At 42.1% G+C, this 16,711-nt stretch overlaps 1 protein-coding gene across 1 annotated transcript in view; it reads right to left on the reverse strand.

Moving 5' to 3' along the window:
• Positions 1–16,473, reverse strand: part of Efcab11 (EF-hand calcium binding domain 11) — a 146,764-nt gene extending 130,291 nt beyond the window's left edge. Inside the window, exons 1-3 of the mRNA XM_051196410.1 lie at positions 16,368–16,473; positions 15,846–15,941; positions 11,370–11,415 (exon numbers count right to left, since the gene is read on the reverse strand). Coding sequence (XP_051052367.1) covers positions 11,370–11,415; positions 15,846–15,941; positions 16,368–16,442 — 217 coding nt within the window. The 5' untranslated portion in view covers positions 16,443–16,473. The remainder of the gene's footprint in view (positions 1–11,369; positions 11,416–15,845; positions 15,942–16,367) is intronic.
• Positions 16,474–16,711: the final 238 nt, after the last annotated feature.

Below are 16,711 nucleotides of genomic sequence, written 5' to 3' on the forward strand. Positions count from 1 at the left end.
GAAATTTGAAGCTAGGCTGAGCTACATGAGATTCTGTCTTTAAAAACAAAAACAAACAAACTTATGGGTAGCAGAAAGAGGATTCCCAATCACAAATACTCCCAAAAAACTTTGGGAAATGGATTATCAAAATAGGTGCATCCCAGGAAGGTAAGACCAATACTTAACCCCTTCAATGTCAAAATCACTATGGAGGGGGCCTGAAGATGGTTGAGAGGTTGACAGCTCTTGCTGTCCTTGCAGAGGACACAGGTTCAGTTCTCTTCATCCACATGGTGGCTCACTACCACCAACAGGCACGCACGCACACACACACACACACACACACACACACACACACACACACACACATGCGGGCAAAGAATAAAATAAATGTGAAAAACACACTGTGGAGAGAGACAACATACTTGAAGACATTTAATCTCCACATAATCCACTTCTTTCAAGAAAAAATGCCATGTGGTAAATGTGACCCTTGTGATCTGCTGGGAAGAAAAGGAGTTGATGGTGTGAAATTGGTTTAGGATCGGCAGCTCTAATAGAGTGGATTCATGTTAGCAGCGGAGTTCGATGGTTACTTATTGTGGAATAGCTATTTAACTGTTTCTCTTAGATGTTTGTGGCCTGGAGTCACACCGGTCAAGTAAACAGAACTGAAGCTGGATGGGGAGAGTTGGTACCCTAGTTATAAATCTATTCCTTTAATCTCGAAGAGATGCTCCGAGGAAGATAATTTGATATTGATCTCAAGACGGGGAGAAGGAAAATACTAGAAGCTTGGCGACGAAAGCAGATATCTTCAGTCAATTTTGGAACAAGACACTAAACACCTATGTTTGATCTCAGCCTTCCAAACAAATCCTTCTGTGGCTACCCCCTGAATTTCTCCAATGTCTAATTTACTTAGTGACCTTTTGAAATACACTTTAAAATTAAATTATGGAAAGAAGCACCCTGATGGTATGGTTGAGAAATGGACGTGAGTCATTCTTGGCTTTCAAATGTAAGGAAGCATATACTGGAGAAGGTCCCCAAGCACGTTATCAAAGTTAGCTAGAGAACGCAAGTCTGCTTTCAGTTCTGGAAAGCTCAAGGTGAAGCAAGCCTTTGGCCATAATGAATCTGAAAAAATGTGCCAGAATAAGGTAGTCTTCATTATACACAGAACTCAGGCATAGGAGAGACCATGCCAAGGTACTGAATGTGGAATACTTGTGCCTACACATTAAAACTGTTCAAATAAACCTCCCTGACTACTGCAAATGACAAGCACTCTGAATGAAGGCAGTATGCAACCACTAGAATGTTTCCAAGGATGGGGAGTTCATGATCATAAGTTATCTTCTGCCACAAGTCAAACCTCACTAAGACATCAGAACTAAGCAAACAAAGAGGGAAGTATAGATGGCATACTACAGACCAGCCATTTTTTTTTTTTTCACTACATAGCATTCATACACACGGGAAATGCATCTGCAATGAAGGAAGAAAACCTTATGCCAGAATTTATCCTTCAATAACACCCCACGTTTTGCACTGGGATGAAACTCTATGAATTTAACTTATAAGGGAACAGCTTTTCATGTAGTCATATCTTTGTAAATATGAGAGAGCATTTATTAAGGGGAAACCTAAGAAAACACTGAGTGTAGGGAGTTACCCTGAAAAACAACATTTATGTCACAGAACTAACTAAACAGCAGAGAATTAGGAAATCCACCTGTCAGAATCCACACCTCTCTGTATCCCTCAGAGAACTATAGAAAGTCAAGTTAATCTCCCAGTTAATCCCTTCAGTTAAGGAAAGAAATTCTTCAGTGTGGGGCTAGAGAAGTAACTCAATAGCTAGAGTGCTTGCCAAGCATACAAGAGGCTCTAAGTTCAAATCTCAGCTCTGAGCTAAACCAGGTGTGGTAGGCAATGTCTGACGTCCCGGAAGTGGGGGGGGGGGTGGAGAATGTTATGCAGCTTAGGATTTCAGAACAAGCTGAGCTGCATGGGACTCTATCTCAGGGGAGGGCAAACAAGCAAACAAGTACAATCCAGCCACAACTAAAAGTGCTTCATGAAGTTGGAGCTTTAACTGGGAACCAGAAAACACACGTAAGACAGAGACCCATGCAAAGAGTGACTGTTGAGGTGCCTTTAGCCACAGTCAGACTTAACATAGCATAAAAGTCACAGGATGGAGAGATAGCACATAAAAGCAAGGAGAGAGGGGAAGACCCTTGTCCAGGAAGAACAGACCACTGGTTGTTGGGACTATTGTCTATCAGGAGACTCTTGGGGCAGGGAAATCCAATCAGCACTGAAGAAGCCAGAGAGCCTCCCGCTAAAAGACAGAAAGAACTCTTTGTAGACAAGAACAGAAACACAGAGACCCTAAGAAAAAAACCTGCAGGAAAGGTTTCACCAAGACATTACAACTCACTGAGCATCAAAGAAATAGTATTTTTGAAAGTGTGAAAAAGATTTCAATGGGAAATTAAAAGCCTAGGGAAACTATATTAAGTTAGGGATTAGGTAAAATACCTGTTCTTATGAAAATATTGTTCTAAAATCCATACTTCATACAGGGTATCTAACCTTGTGTGTGTGTGTGTGTGTGTGTGTGTGTGTGTGTGTGTGATAGAGTGTTCAGTGGTTAAGAACACTTGTCATTTTTGCAAAGGACCTGAGTTTGGATCCCATCCCCCCCACTGGGCAGCTCATACATGCCTGCTACTCCAAATCCAATGCCCACGTCTGGCCTTTACAGGTATCTGTACACATATGGTGCACATACAGAAAAGCAGACACATATGCTTACAATAAAAATATGAATAAATGCGTTTTTCATCTAAGTATCATGAAGATACCTTACAATAGCCCTGGAAAGGTGGCTCTGCAGCTAAGAGTACTTGTTGAGCTTGAGTTTGGCTCTCAGCACCCCCGTGGTGATGCACAACCATATGTAACACTGGTTTCATGGGATCCAAACTCCTCTTCTGATCGCCACGGATCCCAGGCACTGTGGTGTGTATACCTACATGTCTAACAACACACCCACACTCACAAAATAAATAACTCTTTCAAAGACATCTTACCATATGATACAGTATATGAAAATATAATAAACAATTAAAAATATGGCTCTGTGCTTCCTGCAATATAAAAATGGTATTGGAAGGCTAGGGCTGTAGCTCACTGGTCAGCACCTGACTAGGGTGCATGAGGCTCTAGGTTCAGCCCCTATCATCACAAACAGTAAAGATGGGTGTAAGCTTAGTCAGTGAAAAGGTCATTGCATGAAGAGCCAAGGCTGGTGGTGAGTTTTCGGTAGTAGTCTCTCCATAAGGAATGGTGTCTGTGAAACTAATATATGTATACAAGGTTTGTAGGAATAAGACTTGCAAGTGCAAACGAAGCCAAGTAACTGAATCAAACTATTGGGTGCTACTCATTAGATACCACAAGTTCATACAGAAAATATTTATTTGTTTTTCTTCACATTTTCAAAAATTTTAAGTGTAAAATTTCATAATGTATAAAAGTAGAGATGGAAAGATACACCGAATGCCCAGAGAAACAGGTCTGTGATTTACTAAATGTTTAGAAGAAAGAGTGCAAGCTGTAACTCCCACTACTTACTATCCTTTCTTTGGTACACTTCACCACTGAAATCATCCCGGCCTGGACCTTTCTTTACAGAAAGGGCTTTCACTAAAAGTTCAATGGCCGTAATAGAGACAAGACTGTTCCCATTATCTCTTTCTTCTTGGCTTTCTAGTAGGTTGTCTTTCAAGAAATCTAGTGACTTGGTCCAAGTTGATAAACTGTTGACATAAAGTTGTTTATCCTAATTATCCTTTAAATAACTATGGGGACCACCTCTGTCATTCATGACAGATTCACTAATAAAATAAATAAAGCATCTCTTAATTTTCTTGTCTTTCTCTTCTCAGTCTCATTGATTTCCACTTGAATCTTTGTCATTTCTTTCTTCCATTTATTCGGGGCCTCGCCTGCATTGAATGTATAAATACGTGAACCTATACCCAGACTAGCTGTTCTTTCCGGAGTTAAAAGTGGAGGCTAAGGTCACCAATTTAAGACCAGAAACTTAGCATTACTTCCTCAATGCATCTCATCAAGATGTTGAATGTTACATTTTAAGTCAAAAAATAATTTCTATCTTTTCCCTTTGATTTCATTTGACCTATCAGTTATTTAGAAACGTGCTGCTTAGTTTCCAAACAGCTGGGAAGTTCCTGGACACCCCCTGCTTTTGATTATATTATAATTCAACCACGAAGAACAAATACACTGTAAGATGTAATCTGCTCTATGAATGTGTTGTGAAGACCAGTGAAGAACTTGCCCAGGAGTTCTGGAGGGGAGAACTCTACAGCTGACAGCTGAGTCAAGCTGGTGGTTGATGGTGCTCTGGGTCTCCTACAGCTTCAATGACTGGACCTGCTCTATCATCCACAGGAATGCAGAAATGCCGACCACCACTGAAGACTTACTGTTTTTCTCCTCCGTTTCATCTGTCTTGCCATTTGTGTATCCAGAACTTTGAATAGTGGTACAGATGTTCAAAACTGCTTAGCATTCTTGATGGAAAGACTCCTGTATCTCTGGAATGATTGTGCTTATCCTGCGTTATTCCTTCTTCTCAAGTCAGGTTAATGCGCTCTACTTTATCCAGGTTTCTTTATCAGTACCGTGCAGTTTTTCATGCTCTTACCATGACTTTATATGTAAAGTGAACTGTTCTTTTAAAAATAAAACAAAGAGTGAGGAAAAATCTATATTCATTGAAGTTATCAATATTATCAAAGTGTTGCAGAAACATTCGGATTATAGAGTCCTAACATCAAAAAATAGTTTCTGTAGTGGGGGGGGTAGCTATTAAGGACATTATTAGATCAAATGGTAAAAACAGAACATAGATGGTAAGTTAGATAAAAAGCAGAGTACTAGGGGAAGAAAAATACAGTTTAAGGGAGCAGATGATAAGGCAAATGGGAAGCTATTAACAATAAAGGAATTTGGATAAAGGGTATAAAGCTGTTTTCTTACTACTTTTGTTTTGTAGCTTTTGTACCTTTTAAATTACTTCCCAAAGAAAGGTGCAGTTTTGAGAAATCAACCCAGCGTGATCTGGATCCTAGCCCCTCAGACAAAAGGGTGTTTGCCCACCCGCTAGCCGGCTCTATCTGCCTCCCCAGTCCTTTCTCCTTCTTCGTCAGACCATTCTGTCAAGCACAGGAACATGTCCTTCCATCTTTTAAAAATCAACACAACTCCCGACCCATGGCCACGGAGACTTAACTGAAAACCTCATCCACTCACACTATCATACTTACTTTATCACTCCCCCGTTTTCTCCAGCCTGCTCTAGCCTGGCTGGTGACATGAAGACACACTGTAATTCCGCTTGCTAGAGTCCCTCATGCTCCCAGGTAGCCACCTCCAGTGGCCACTCCTCACTCTGTCACCTTGTCTGTGAGCAGCTGGAAGTGCAGGCCACTCTCTACTTCCTCTGGCTTTTCAACCAACATTCATGTTTTTCCTTCTGTCATCCCCAAGTCTCCTGTGCCCTCTCCACATCCTTCACCTGACCCCATTAAGTGTAGTTCCTGTGTTCTCAGTCCACCTATCTCTGTCCAGGTATTTCCATCGCACTCATGATTTTAAAAACTCCTTCACATGCTAATATTCCCAATTTCATTTCTTTACCCCAGAGCTCTCCAGAGTTCCATATGCAAACACTTCATTGAGCTGACACATGGGTTAATTCTTCTGAAATGTAGCATCCCTCCCCCAGCCTCAAACAGTCCATCATTCCCATTCCTCCTACTTCAGGGTTACTCTTAGTGCTCCAGCTGCTCAGCTAAGACAACGGCATCAAAGCCAGACATGGTGGGGCAGGGCATGCCTGTGTTCCCGGCATGCAGGAGGCTGAGACAGGAGATCAAAATTATGTAGTCGCTGTTGGCTACATGACAAGACCTGGTCTGTGACAGTTAATCTGATTGTTAATTCAGAGGGACTTAAAGTCACAGAAACTCACCATGTCTGAGGGAGCATTGACATGAACTTAGTTGAGGTGGAGGCCCATCCTAAATGTAGGAGGTAACATTCACTGGCTTGGGCGTAGATTAGCTTAATTAAGGTGGAAAAGCTAGCCTAAATGTGGGAGGTAATATTCGTAGGTTTGGGTGTGGGCTGAATAAAGGAGAGAGGAAGCTTAGTAAAAGCATTCATTGATCTCTCCCTCCTGGCTGTGGAGGAAATGTGACCAATCATCTCAAACTCCTTCCACCTGACTTTCTGCTATGAAGGACAGTACCCTGGAAATACGGTCCAAAACAAACCCGTTCCTCCTTAAGTTGCTTTTGTTGGGTATTTCATCACAATAACAAGAGAAGTGACTGCCTCAAAACACACACACAAACACACACACACACACACACACACACACACACACATACAGAAAAGTACAACAAAATTGTCTTATGGATATTAAATTATAAGTGACATTTTTGCCTTCATGTTTTTGAATGGTTTAAAATTTAGTATACATTCATCATGCTTGTAAATTAACTAAATCAAAATGAAAAGAACTTCTTGCTGTTATGATAAAACACCCTGACAACAAGCAATCTGGGGGGAGAAAAGGGTTGTTGAGGCTCACAATTCTAGGTCACTGTCCATCACTGTGGGGAAGTTGCAGGCCGCTTGTTCAGCCGCTGTCGAGAACACAAAGAAATGAATGCATGCTTGCTTGGGCCTCAGCTAGCTCGCTCTCCTCATACAGTTCAGAGCACAACGGCATTGTCCATAGTCAGGGCGGGTTTCCCCATCTCCATTAACCCAACTAAGAAAGATTCCTCATAGGCATGCCCACAGGAGCCAGCCAGATCTCGGCCACTGTCACTGGGACCTCTTTCCAGGTGGTTCTTGGTTGTGTCAAGCTGACAATTAAACTCAACCACTGCTGTGAATGAGAGAATGCCTCTGGACAACCTGGTGAAGTACTGTTAAAAGGAAAAGAGCTGAGGAAAAAAATAAGTAAGCCTAAGCCAATGTGAGATTCACAGAGAAGTAGTCAAGAATGGCATTAACAGGTGCCCAGCTATACCATGATGCTCGTGTGTGTTCGAGTCACAGGTAGCTTGCAGGAGGTGCTATCCTCTTCTGAATACAGGCACTATAATTAGCAGTGAGCTGGAGATAGCCTGGGCAGGTTGCAGAGATGCAACCAGGGACTGGATATACCACAAATGAAAATATGGCTGGAACTACGAGAACTCCATAAATGGAGGCTGAAGTGGTACAGGAACCTGAATATGCTAGTCTACACCTGTGCCATGGAGAGACTAGACAAACAACCAGCTCTACCATTGCCGCAGCCAGAATCAGAGAACATAGGAAGTGTACTGAACAGTTGTTCCAGCAAGCATGAGTTATCTAGCGCTAGGAAAAGGCACCTAGTCACAGAGGTAAATCCAGCTAGCTAGGCCTTCCACACCCTTCAGAGCCCCAGGCACACAGAATTCCACATGGGAAGTATGACCCGCAAAATACCGTACATGAGTCAGTGACTGACAATGAGGGGTGTGGGGTTCAGGCTAGGGAATTCTGGAAGGATCATGAGTCCCACACAGCAGGAAGAACACAATGACTTAAGCTGTCTGAATAACTGAAAATTAACAGCCCTCCCACATCAGCAGAGGCAGGCACACACACACACACACACACACACACACACACACACACACACACACACACACACACACACACACGAGGAGGAGAAACCACATCTAAGTTGGAAGGTGTACTAACTGACGTTACAGTATCTCCTACTGCATCTTATCCTTTATTTTAGTTTTATTGCTTCTTTTCTGCTTCACTTACTCTAGTTTTCTGTCCTGACAGAAAGAACACTAGGGGAAAAGGGGGTTTATTCAGGTCATGGTCCATCAGTGTGGGGAAAAGGCAAGGCAAGAACGTGAAGCAACCAGCCTCAGCCGTAGTCAAGCGCAGAACAAATGAAAGCCCGTGTCCCCTGTGCTCAGCTCACCATCCACTTACACAGTTCCGGATTCCCAAACTCAGGGAACGGTGCCACCACAGTGGGCCAGGTCTTCTCACCTCAGTGCAATCACGACAATCCCCCCACACAGGCCACATGCCAATCTGACTTAGACAACCCCTCATTGAGAGTCTCTTCCCAGGAGGCTCCAGACTGTGTCGGGTAGAAGATTAAAACCATCATACGTGTTCTGTTTGTCTGAAGATAACTTCCATGGCTCATCCATCACTTGGCTTTTCTGAATACCCTTTCCTAGTCTGTACCCATTCCTTATTTCCTCTACTATTTATTACACTTCTACCCAAACATTAACACTCTCCCACCTTTAGCCCATACATTAACACTTTCCCTCTATTTATACTTTATTCTCTCATTCCCCCTTTCCCAACTCTCATTTTGCCACTTAATTACTAATAGTTTAGCTTAAAATATTAAGCACTATTAACAATTAACCTAGTTCTCAAACAGTTCTCCAGTGAGCCTGTTTCTGAAGCAAGTTAAGAGTCCTGCCAAATTGTTCTCTCTGTTACTGCTTGCTTATATCCATACCTTAAGTAACTAATATCTTAGTGTACACAGCACTGTGTGTGATCCTTCACTCCCACTTTGTTTAAGGAGTGACTTTTAAAATTGGCTATTACTGTATTTCTATACTGGACCTTTCCATCTCCATCGGTTGTGGTTGTTTCTGAAGACAGTATTCTACCCTGAACACCTACTGGTCTTAACTACTGACGATACCTCCAGTCCAATAGAGATATTTACGTGGGTTTGCAGTAAATCTGTAGATTGCCTGTGCTAGTACACCCATTTCCACTATGTTGATTCTGCCAACCCATGAGTATGTGAGATGTTTCTATCTTTTAGCTTCATCTTCAATTTCTTTGGTATTTTAGAATTTGTGCTGTAGAAGTCTTTTGTTTTCCTGGTAAGATTCATCTGGGTTTTGATTAGTTCTTTGGTTTGGAAGTTAGTATGACTGGGGCTGTATTCCTGATTTCTTTCTGACCATGTTCACTATTTATAAAGAGGGAGCTACTGATTCTTGTCTTTTGATTTTATATCCTGCCACGTTGCTGAATGATTGTCATTTCTAAGAGTATTCTGATGGAGTCTTTAAGGTCTCTTATGGTCTATGAATTAACATAATTTGACTTGTTTCTTCCTTGTATCCCTTTCAGTTCTTTCTCTTTTATTACTCCTTTAAGATTTAAATGACCACACTGAATAAGAGTAGACAAAGTGACTACACATCTTTTGGGTATATACCTAAAGGTCTCTAAATCAACACACCACAGAAATACCTGCATGCAATGGCTATTCTTGGTTGTCAACTTGACTACATAACAAAATAAGCCATGGAGGGCACACCTGTGAGGGATTTCTGTAAAACTGGAAGTAGAAAGATCTACTTCTAATCCAGATCTTAAATTGGGTACACACACCTTTAATCTGGCTTTGAGGTGGGAAGACACACCTTTCATCTGGGCCACACCTTCTGCTGGAAGCCTCTATGAGGACACGGAAGAAGGAAGCCTTTGTTCTTTGCCTGCCTGCCCTCCCTTGCTAGCAAGTTCATTCCTTGGCTGGCATTAGAGCTTACTTCTTCAGGATTCCGGTATCTACTGAAGACCAGCTGAGACATTCATCCTTGTGGACTGAGCAACTTCTAGATTCTTAAGACTTTCCATTCACAGTTAACCACTGTTGGATTAGCTGGACCACCGTCAGTAAATCATTCTTATAAATCCCCTTTCTATACATACAGAGGAGAGCCATTCATTCTATAAATTGTTACTCTGACTAACACACTAAGAGCAATGTTTCTTGCAGCACTATTAACAACCACAGAGTTAAGCCACTGTCCTTCATGTCCACCAAGAAAAGATTAAAAAAGAGAGAGAGAAAAGAAAGAAAAATACTTATAGCATATGTTACTGGTAAATACACAACACTCCCCCCACCCCAAAGTCTTAAGAGCATTTGACTTGTTTGTCAAACCAAGGAATAAACAACCACACATAGCCACACAAATTTAGAACAGTAGGCAAAGCTCATGAAAAATGCTTGCTGTGGATATGATAAACAAATGACCCTTAGTACAGGACATGATGCTCAGCTTCTATAATAGTTTTATTCTGCCGTGGAAGAATAAAATTATGTTGTCAGCAGGGAAATGGGTGCAACTGGAAACCATTCCATTACATGAAAAAAGCCAGACACAGAAAGGCTAATTTCTCTTATTTGAAGGTCTTAGAATTCTTTATAGATACATAACCTTCCCACACACACAGTGAACAAGTGTGTGCATGCAGCGTAAAAGCAAAAAGAATATTAAGAGAAGGAAGGGGATGAAGGTGAGATGGACAGTGAAGCTATAGAAAAGGAAAGGGAAAGACAGTAAATATGGTCAAAGCACATAATTCACTAGAAAGAAATTATCTTTATGAAACCCAGCACAATGAGTCAAGAAAAAAGAAGAAATAAAGCCACCACAGTGGTAGCAAGGATGCGAGGGAAGAGGAAGCCTTTGTTCCTGGAGAGAATGCAAACTGGGGCAGACACCACAGAAAGAAGTATAGATTGCTTCAAACCGGAAACTAGAATTACCATGTGACTGCACTACATAGCTCCCAGAGATGCTTGCACATCCCCAGAGATGCTTGCACATCCGTGTTTACTGCTCACTATTGACAACACTTAAGAAATGGAACCAGCCTAGATGTCCACCACAAGATGAATGCATAAAGAAAATTTAACACACGATGGAATTTTATTCAGCCATAAAGAAAAATGAAACCATGGCTTTTGCAGGAAACGAACAGAACTGCATGCTAAGTGAAATGTGACTAACTCAGAGCAAACAAATTCTCTCAAATACAGAGCTCGGATTTTTAATGTGAGGGCGGGGGCTACAGGCAGGTCCTACAGACTGGAAATGGATCCATGAGAGGGAATGCAGTCATCTCAAGCACAGAGGAGAGGAGGAAAAAAAGAGAAAGTTAAAGAAGACAGTAACACAGAAGCAGATGGGGTTTGTGAGGGGAGGAAGGGAGCCAACAAGAGGGCGCAGGGGAGGATGAGGAGTAAGGGCAAAATGTGCATGAAAATCCTAGAATGTAACCCATTACTCTGTACACTAAATACTTTTAAATTTTTAAAGCTTTTCTTTTGAATATTGAGAAGCAAAGACATGTTTAGATACAATGCACAATCTGTCTTAGTTACATTGTTCTTAATTTTAGTTTTTGTGAATGTCTACTAGAAATAGTAACTTTGACATTACCAGACGTGTTGGGATTTACTGAAGACATCACAGAATCCGCTTCTATCTAGAAAAGACAAAGATTGAGAGGACATGAAATTTTATCAGATGTCTCACACTTGAAGTTCTGAATCCCCGGGGTATAGTAAGATGTATATTTTATGGGAAGCCAGCTTTACTGAACCCATTAGACAATAACCTCACTTGACCCATGATGGTCATTTTTCTCATTCATTAACATCCACAACAGATGCTAATCTGCCATAATGCACCCCCAAACGTCACTCCACTGACAAATAGCTTAAATATATGAAATCAAATTGGTTGTTTTATGCAAATTCTAACCTAAAATATAGCATTTCTGCTTTATTTAAAAAAGAAAAAAAAGTAGTTGTTACAAGAGCTCTATTCTTCTATTTTCCTGATGCCAAAAGTACCCCAAGCCAGGTGTAGTGTTCACACCTACAATCCCAGCACTTGTGAGACTGAGGCAGGAAGAGAGAGACTGAGCCTGCACAGGCTACACAGTAAAAGCCTATCAGGAAAAGAAGGTGGTATAATAAAACAGTAATACATGATCAGTGCAGAAACATAAAGAGTATAAACTACAAAGAAGACATTTTAAAACCCAGTGGATACCACTGCCAACAGTGTAGTCTAGTCTGCACTTTTGCTTGTTTTTGCCTAAACATAAAACATCTGAGAACACACTACATGTAAAGTTCTGAGGCCTGCTTTAAGTAAATATTATCAAAGAAGAATCCCCCCCCCCATTGGTGATAGGGGCTTTATTTGTAAAACTAAGTAAACTGAGACTTAATGGTAATTGACATTTGGTTTTTTTGTTTGTTTGTTTGTTTTGTTTTGTTTTTTTATTTTTCTGGTGCCAGTCTTGAATCTCCCTTAACCTTGAGTCCTCGCATTCCCCTGGCCTCCTTGTGTCCCTCCCCAATGATTCCCAGTCCATCATTGTCATGAACTCTCTGCCTATCTTTAAATGCAGGCTTCCCCAAAGCTCTTTCCTTGGTGTGGTGGGATTCACACCCCGCAGAAACTTCCTCCAGAATGCCTACGATTTGAGCTACCCTTTATAAACTGAGCCTCAAATCTACCCTCCCCCGCCCCCATCTTTCTACCCAAAAGCGGTTCCTATACTTAAGAGGTAAAACCACAAAATCCCATACAGTATCTAACAATCAAATGAACAAGCAACACCTCAATCTTAGCTGACTACTTTGAACCCATGTCCATGTGAATCCCCCCCTGCTTGGCGATGCCCCCACTCTTTTACTGCCTGGCAGCGTATCTGGGCAAGCACCAGACCACAGCTTGTCTTACTGCCACAAAGGGCTCCTAGATGCTTCCTAGAACACTAGTCAAGCCTGTCTAATCTAAATGACACCTATTATAGCTGTCCCCCACCTTGCCCCTCTTCCTATTTATAAAATATCTCCTCTATCTTCATGTCTGCTTTCTAAGCTCCACACAAAAATAAAATTGCTTCACAGCAGAAGTGTGTTTACATCTTTACACATCCCCAGCAATTACCAAGTACTCATATTAAACAGGCTTAAAAAATTTCATTCTACAAACATCAATGTATAAATGACTTACTATATAAGTTCTTTATGAAATGTCAGTGTAGTGAGATGGTTAACTCACAGTTAATTCTTCAAAATCACATTCTCTGTGATAGGAATTTTTTTTATGTCTCATTTAATTTGCTGACTTACAATCAGTATTTTATTTGTTCGAACACGGTATTAAAAATTAAACTCTAGCACTCAATTTAGTATAAAATTTAAATTACAAGATGGTAATCATTGGAGACTGGAGAGATGGCTCAGTGGTTAAGAGCATGGGCTGCTCTTCCAGAGGACCTGAGTTCAATTTGAAGCACCCACGTGACAGCTCATAACTATAACTCCAGTTCCAGGGGATCCGACACCCTCATATAGACATATGTATAGCAAAACACCAATGTACCTGAAATAAAAATAATTTTTTAAAAGAAGCTATATAGTGAACATTTCCTTTCTGATAAAAGCTTAATGTACAAATGTCTGACAGATATATAGGTGATTTGCTATGATCCTGCTTGATTGTTACTGACCTATAACCAGCTATATATGTCATTTGCCTAAAATATAAACGTGAGGGCCAGTAACGAGTCTCAGCAGGTAAAAACACTTTCTATCATGGCCTGGTGACCTGAGTTATCCCTGGGACTCACACCGTTGAAAGAACAGACTCCCATAAGTTGTCCTCTGACCTCCACACACTCCCCCATATATACCCACTCACACAGATAAGTTTTTAAAAAGGTAAAACCCATAAACTCTCAATGCAGAGTACGCAAAGTAGAAGTTGTTAAATTTCATCAAGTGTATGTACACGACCACACCCCTGCACCTGTCATTTAATTCTTCACATCGTCTACAGTTACAATAGACTCGAGGGGGATAAAAAGCAAAATGAGGTAAGTTATCTTTCCAAGTGACCCAGGTTAAATGCAATGCTTTAAAACACTCAGCCTTTCCAGGTCAGCTGCCCTGGAACTCCAGTGTGCAATGACTGCAGGTTAAGCTAAGCGGGGCAGCTGCAATTTCAGAGCCCTTCCAGGCTAGCACTCTGAACTCCTAACTGGCAGTTCACAAGCTCAGCATCTCTAGTCTTCGAATCCCCACAAGCTGTCTGCAATACTTACGTGTATGTGTGTGTTGGGGTGGGGTGGGGGGAAGAATATATTTACTGTGGAGTTGTAGTGCATTCAAGCGCATGGAAGGGTAGCAAGTGGATATTATAGAGTCAGTGGCTGCACTGACTCCCGGGGAACAGGAGAGCCGAGCTGTCAGTTCTGGGGGAAGGGAGAGCATTCTAGGCAGAGGAGTGCCGGCTCCCCTTGGTGGCTACAGTTTACTCTTCTGAATTTGGACAGTGTCTCAACTCTACTTAGTTCCTGTTCATCAGCTTAACAAGAAGGGATCTGTGTCTTGACTGCTTATACCAGGCAAGCAGAATGGCACAAAGACAGGGGTAAGCAGGAAACTATGTAAGGAAATAGGAGGTTCATTGGGGGTCAGCTGTGGTCTGACCATTGGGAGGTGTGCAGCTCTTTCTGGAATATAACGGCCACAGTGTTTCAAATGCACCCTCCGCGGTGGAAAAGGTGGTGTAGAAAGAAGGTAAGAACCAGAGGGAGTGGGGTGGTGAGATGCCACGCTGATTTCTGAGCAAGACACCGTCTCTGCACTCTCGAATTCACCACCACTGTGATCACCTGTGCAAGACTGGGCCTGTCAACACTCTGCCAGGGAAGGGGGAGAGGCTCATAGGGCCCCGCCCTCCCTGACGATTTATTTATACAGAGTTAACAGTTGGTGGGGGAAAGAGAGACATTTTCTTCAGTGGTGTAAGGTGGTAAGGTGCCCACATCCTTGTACACAAACTCTTAGCCAATGTTCCCATGAACAACCCTAATGAAGCTCACTGGGCCACTGTCTCTCTTCCCCCGCCTCAGAAAAAAGAAAGGTAATGAAAAAAATCAAATGTATATATCATGAAACTTACCTTACCAATTAGATTTCTGGGAATTTTGGTATTTTTGTTTGTCTTTGTCCTAAAATGCTATCTAGTCATGTAGTACACACTGGCTTTGAACTCCTGATCTCTATGCCTCATGCTCCCAAGCACTACAATATTATATATATATATATATATATATATATATATATATATATATTCCACAAAGATGTGTGTGTGTGTGTGTGTGTGCGTGCGTGTTTAGAAGTAAAAGGGTACTCACTTCAACAATGTTTGCAGGAACTGCAATTAATTCAAACAACAACAAAAGGTAAACTGGCTAAAGAGAATACTATACAACTATTTTTTAAAGGGTGAAACATATACAGAATGACATCTCCCATCAATGGTGTGTGCTTTGGAGTTGTTGCAAATGTGATATGTTAAATGCATGTTAAAATAAAACAAGTATGCAACTAATTTTCAACAGAGAACTATGACTACAGAAGAAACTGGTTATCTCCTGGTAAGCCGGACCCTAGTCTAGTGGAAAGAGAAGGGATTTTGTAAACTGTATGAATGTATTATTTTTAACAATTGAAGAACCGCCCAGAAACTCTACTACACATATAAGCTAGTAGAACTCCTCTTATTAAAACATCACTCCACCTCCCAGCCTATCCTCTGCCATCCCATATTTCTTATAAAATGTGGGAGACTTGTGATGTTCTGTCGGGTCCACTGGCAGAAATATCTAATTCATGCCTGAGTTGGGACTTGTGGGGTTGTGGATATTCAGCACCAGAGACATCTTAGGAACAGCTTATAAATGAGCGATTTGCTCTTCAGATATCAGAAAGAAGCCCTGAGCAATTTTCTTAGGATGCGTTCCTATACCCTCATCCAAAAAAAGGGATAAAAGAGGAAAGAAGATGAGAGAGAAGGAAAAGAAGGGGGTAGAGGCGAAATTCTAACCTTGGAGGGTTTGTATCCAAACAGCATTACAATAGCAACCTTAAAGTCCTCTCGGCTCAAGTAGCCTTTGTTGTCTTCGTCGCATTCTTTAAATACCTAAGGAATATTAGACATCTACAATTAGCCAGGAACCAGAATCTAAAACTCAGTCTGGCTGTGGAACTTTTAAAATGCGCTTTCATTACCCTAGTTTAACTGCTCAGGCAATATAAACGCTGAGATAAGATCGTCTCTCTGGCCCCCATCCCCAAAGAGGCTTCATCTCTACGCTGACAAATCAATTCCTCTAGGCCACTGAAATAAACTATGCAAAAGCTCAGTCCTGGGATTCCGAAGGGGATGCAAAAGGGGCGGGAAGTTAATGCTGCTGGAGGTGCGGCGGGCACGGAAGTGATCAGAGTCCTGCAGCTATGACTCGGTTTTCAGAGCCGATTAGAACCTGGTTGAGGGAGACCCAAGATAGGTGACAGAAGTGGCCCTGGTCAAACTGAGTCCGAACTCAGGTAGCGCCCCTACACCTACTTCCACCCATTTCCTGCGTTCCGAGGCGCTGGCTTCGGATGCCCGCGGCCTGGCTCCTGCCACTGACGGGAACATCGCCACCAACGACACCGAGAACACCGAGAGCAACACAAGGTAGCTCGACTTCTGCAGGGAGAGCACCAACAGCGCGCCGCGGCCACGCCCACCACCGCTGGGACTCAACCTCGCCGCGCAACTCCAAGGTCCCCTCCCATTGGCTACTCTCCGGTGTTGATGTCGTAGTGTCATTGGTCGATGGCGCTGTTTAACAACGGAGGCTACCAAGACCCGCGCCCCGCCCCCCAGTGCTTAATGGGGTCCCTTCTCAGTTTTCTTATTTCCTA

Source organism: Phodopus roborovskii, unplaced genomic scaffold (assembly GCF_943737965.1).
Source record: "Phodopus roborovskii unplaced genomic scaffold, PHOROB, whole genome shotgun sequence".
Lineage (NCBI taxonomy): Eukaryota > Metazoa > Chordata > Mammalia > Rodentia > Cricetidae > Phodopus > Phodopus roborovskii.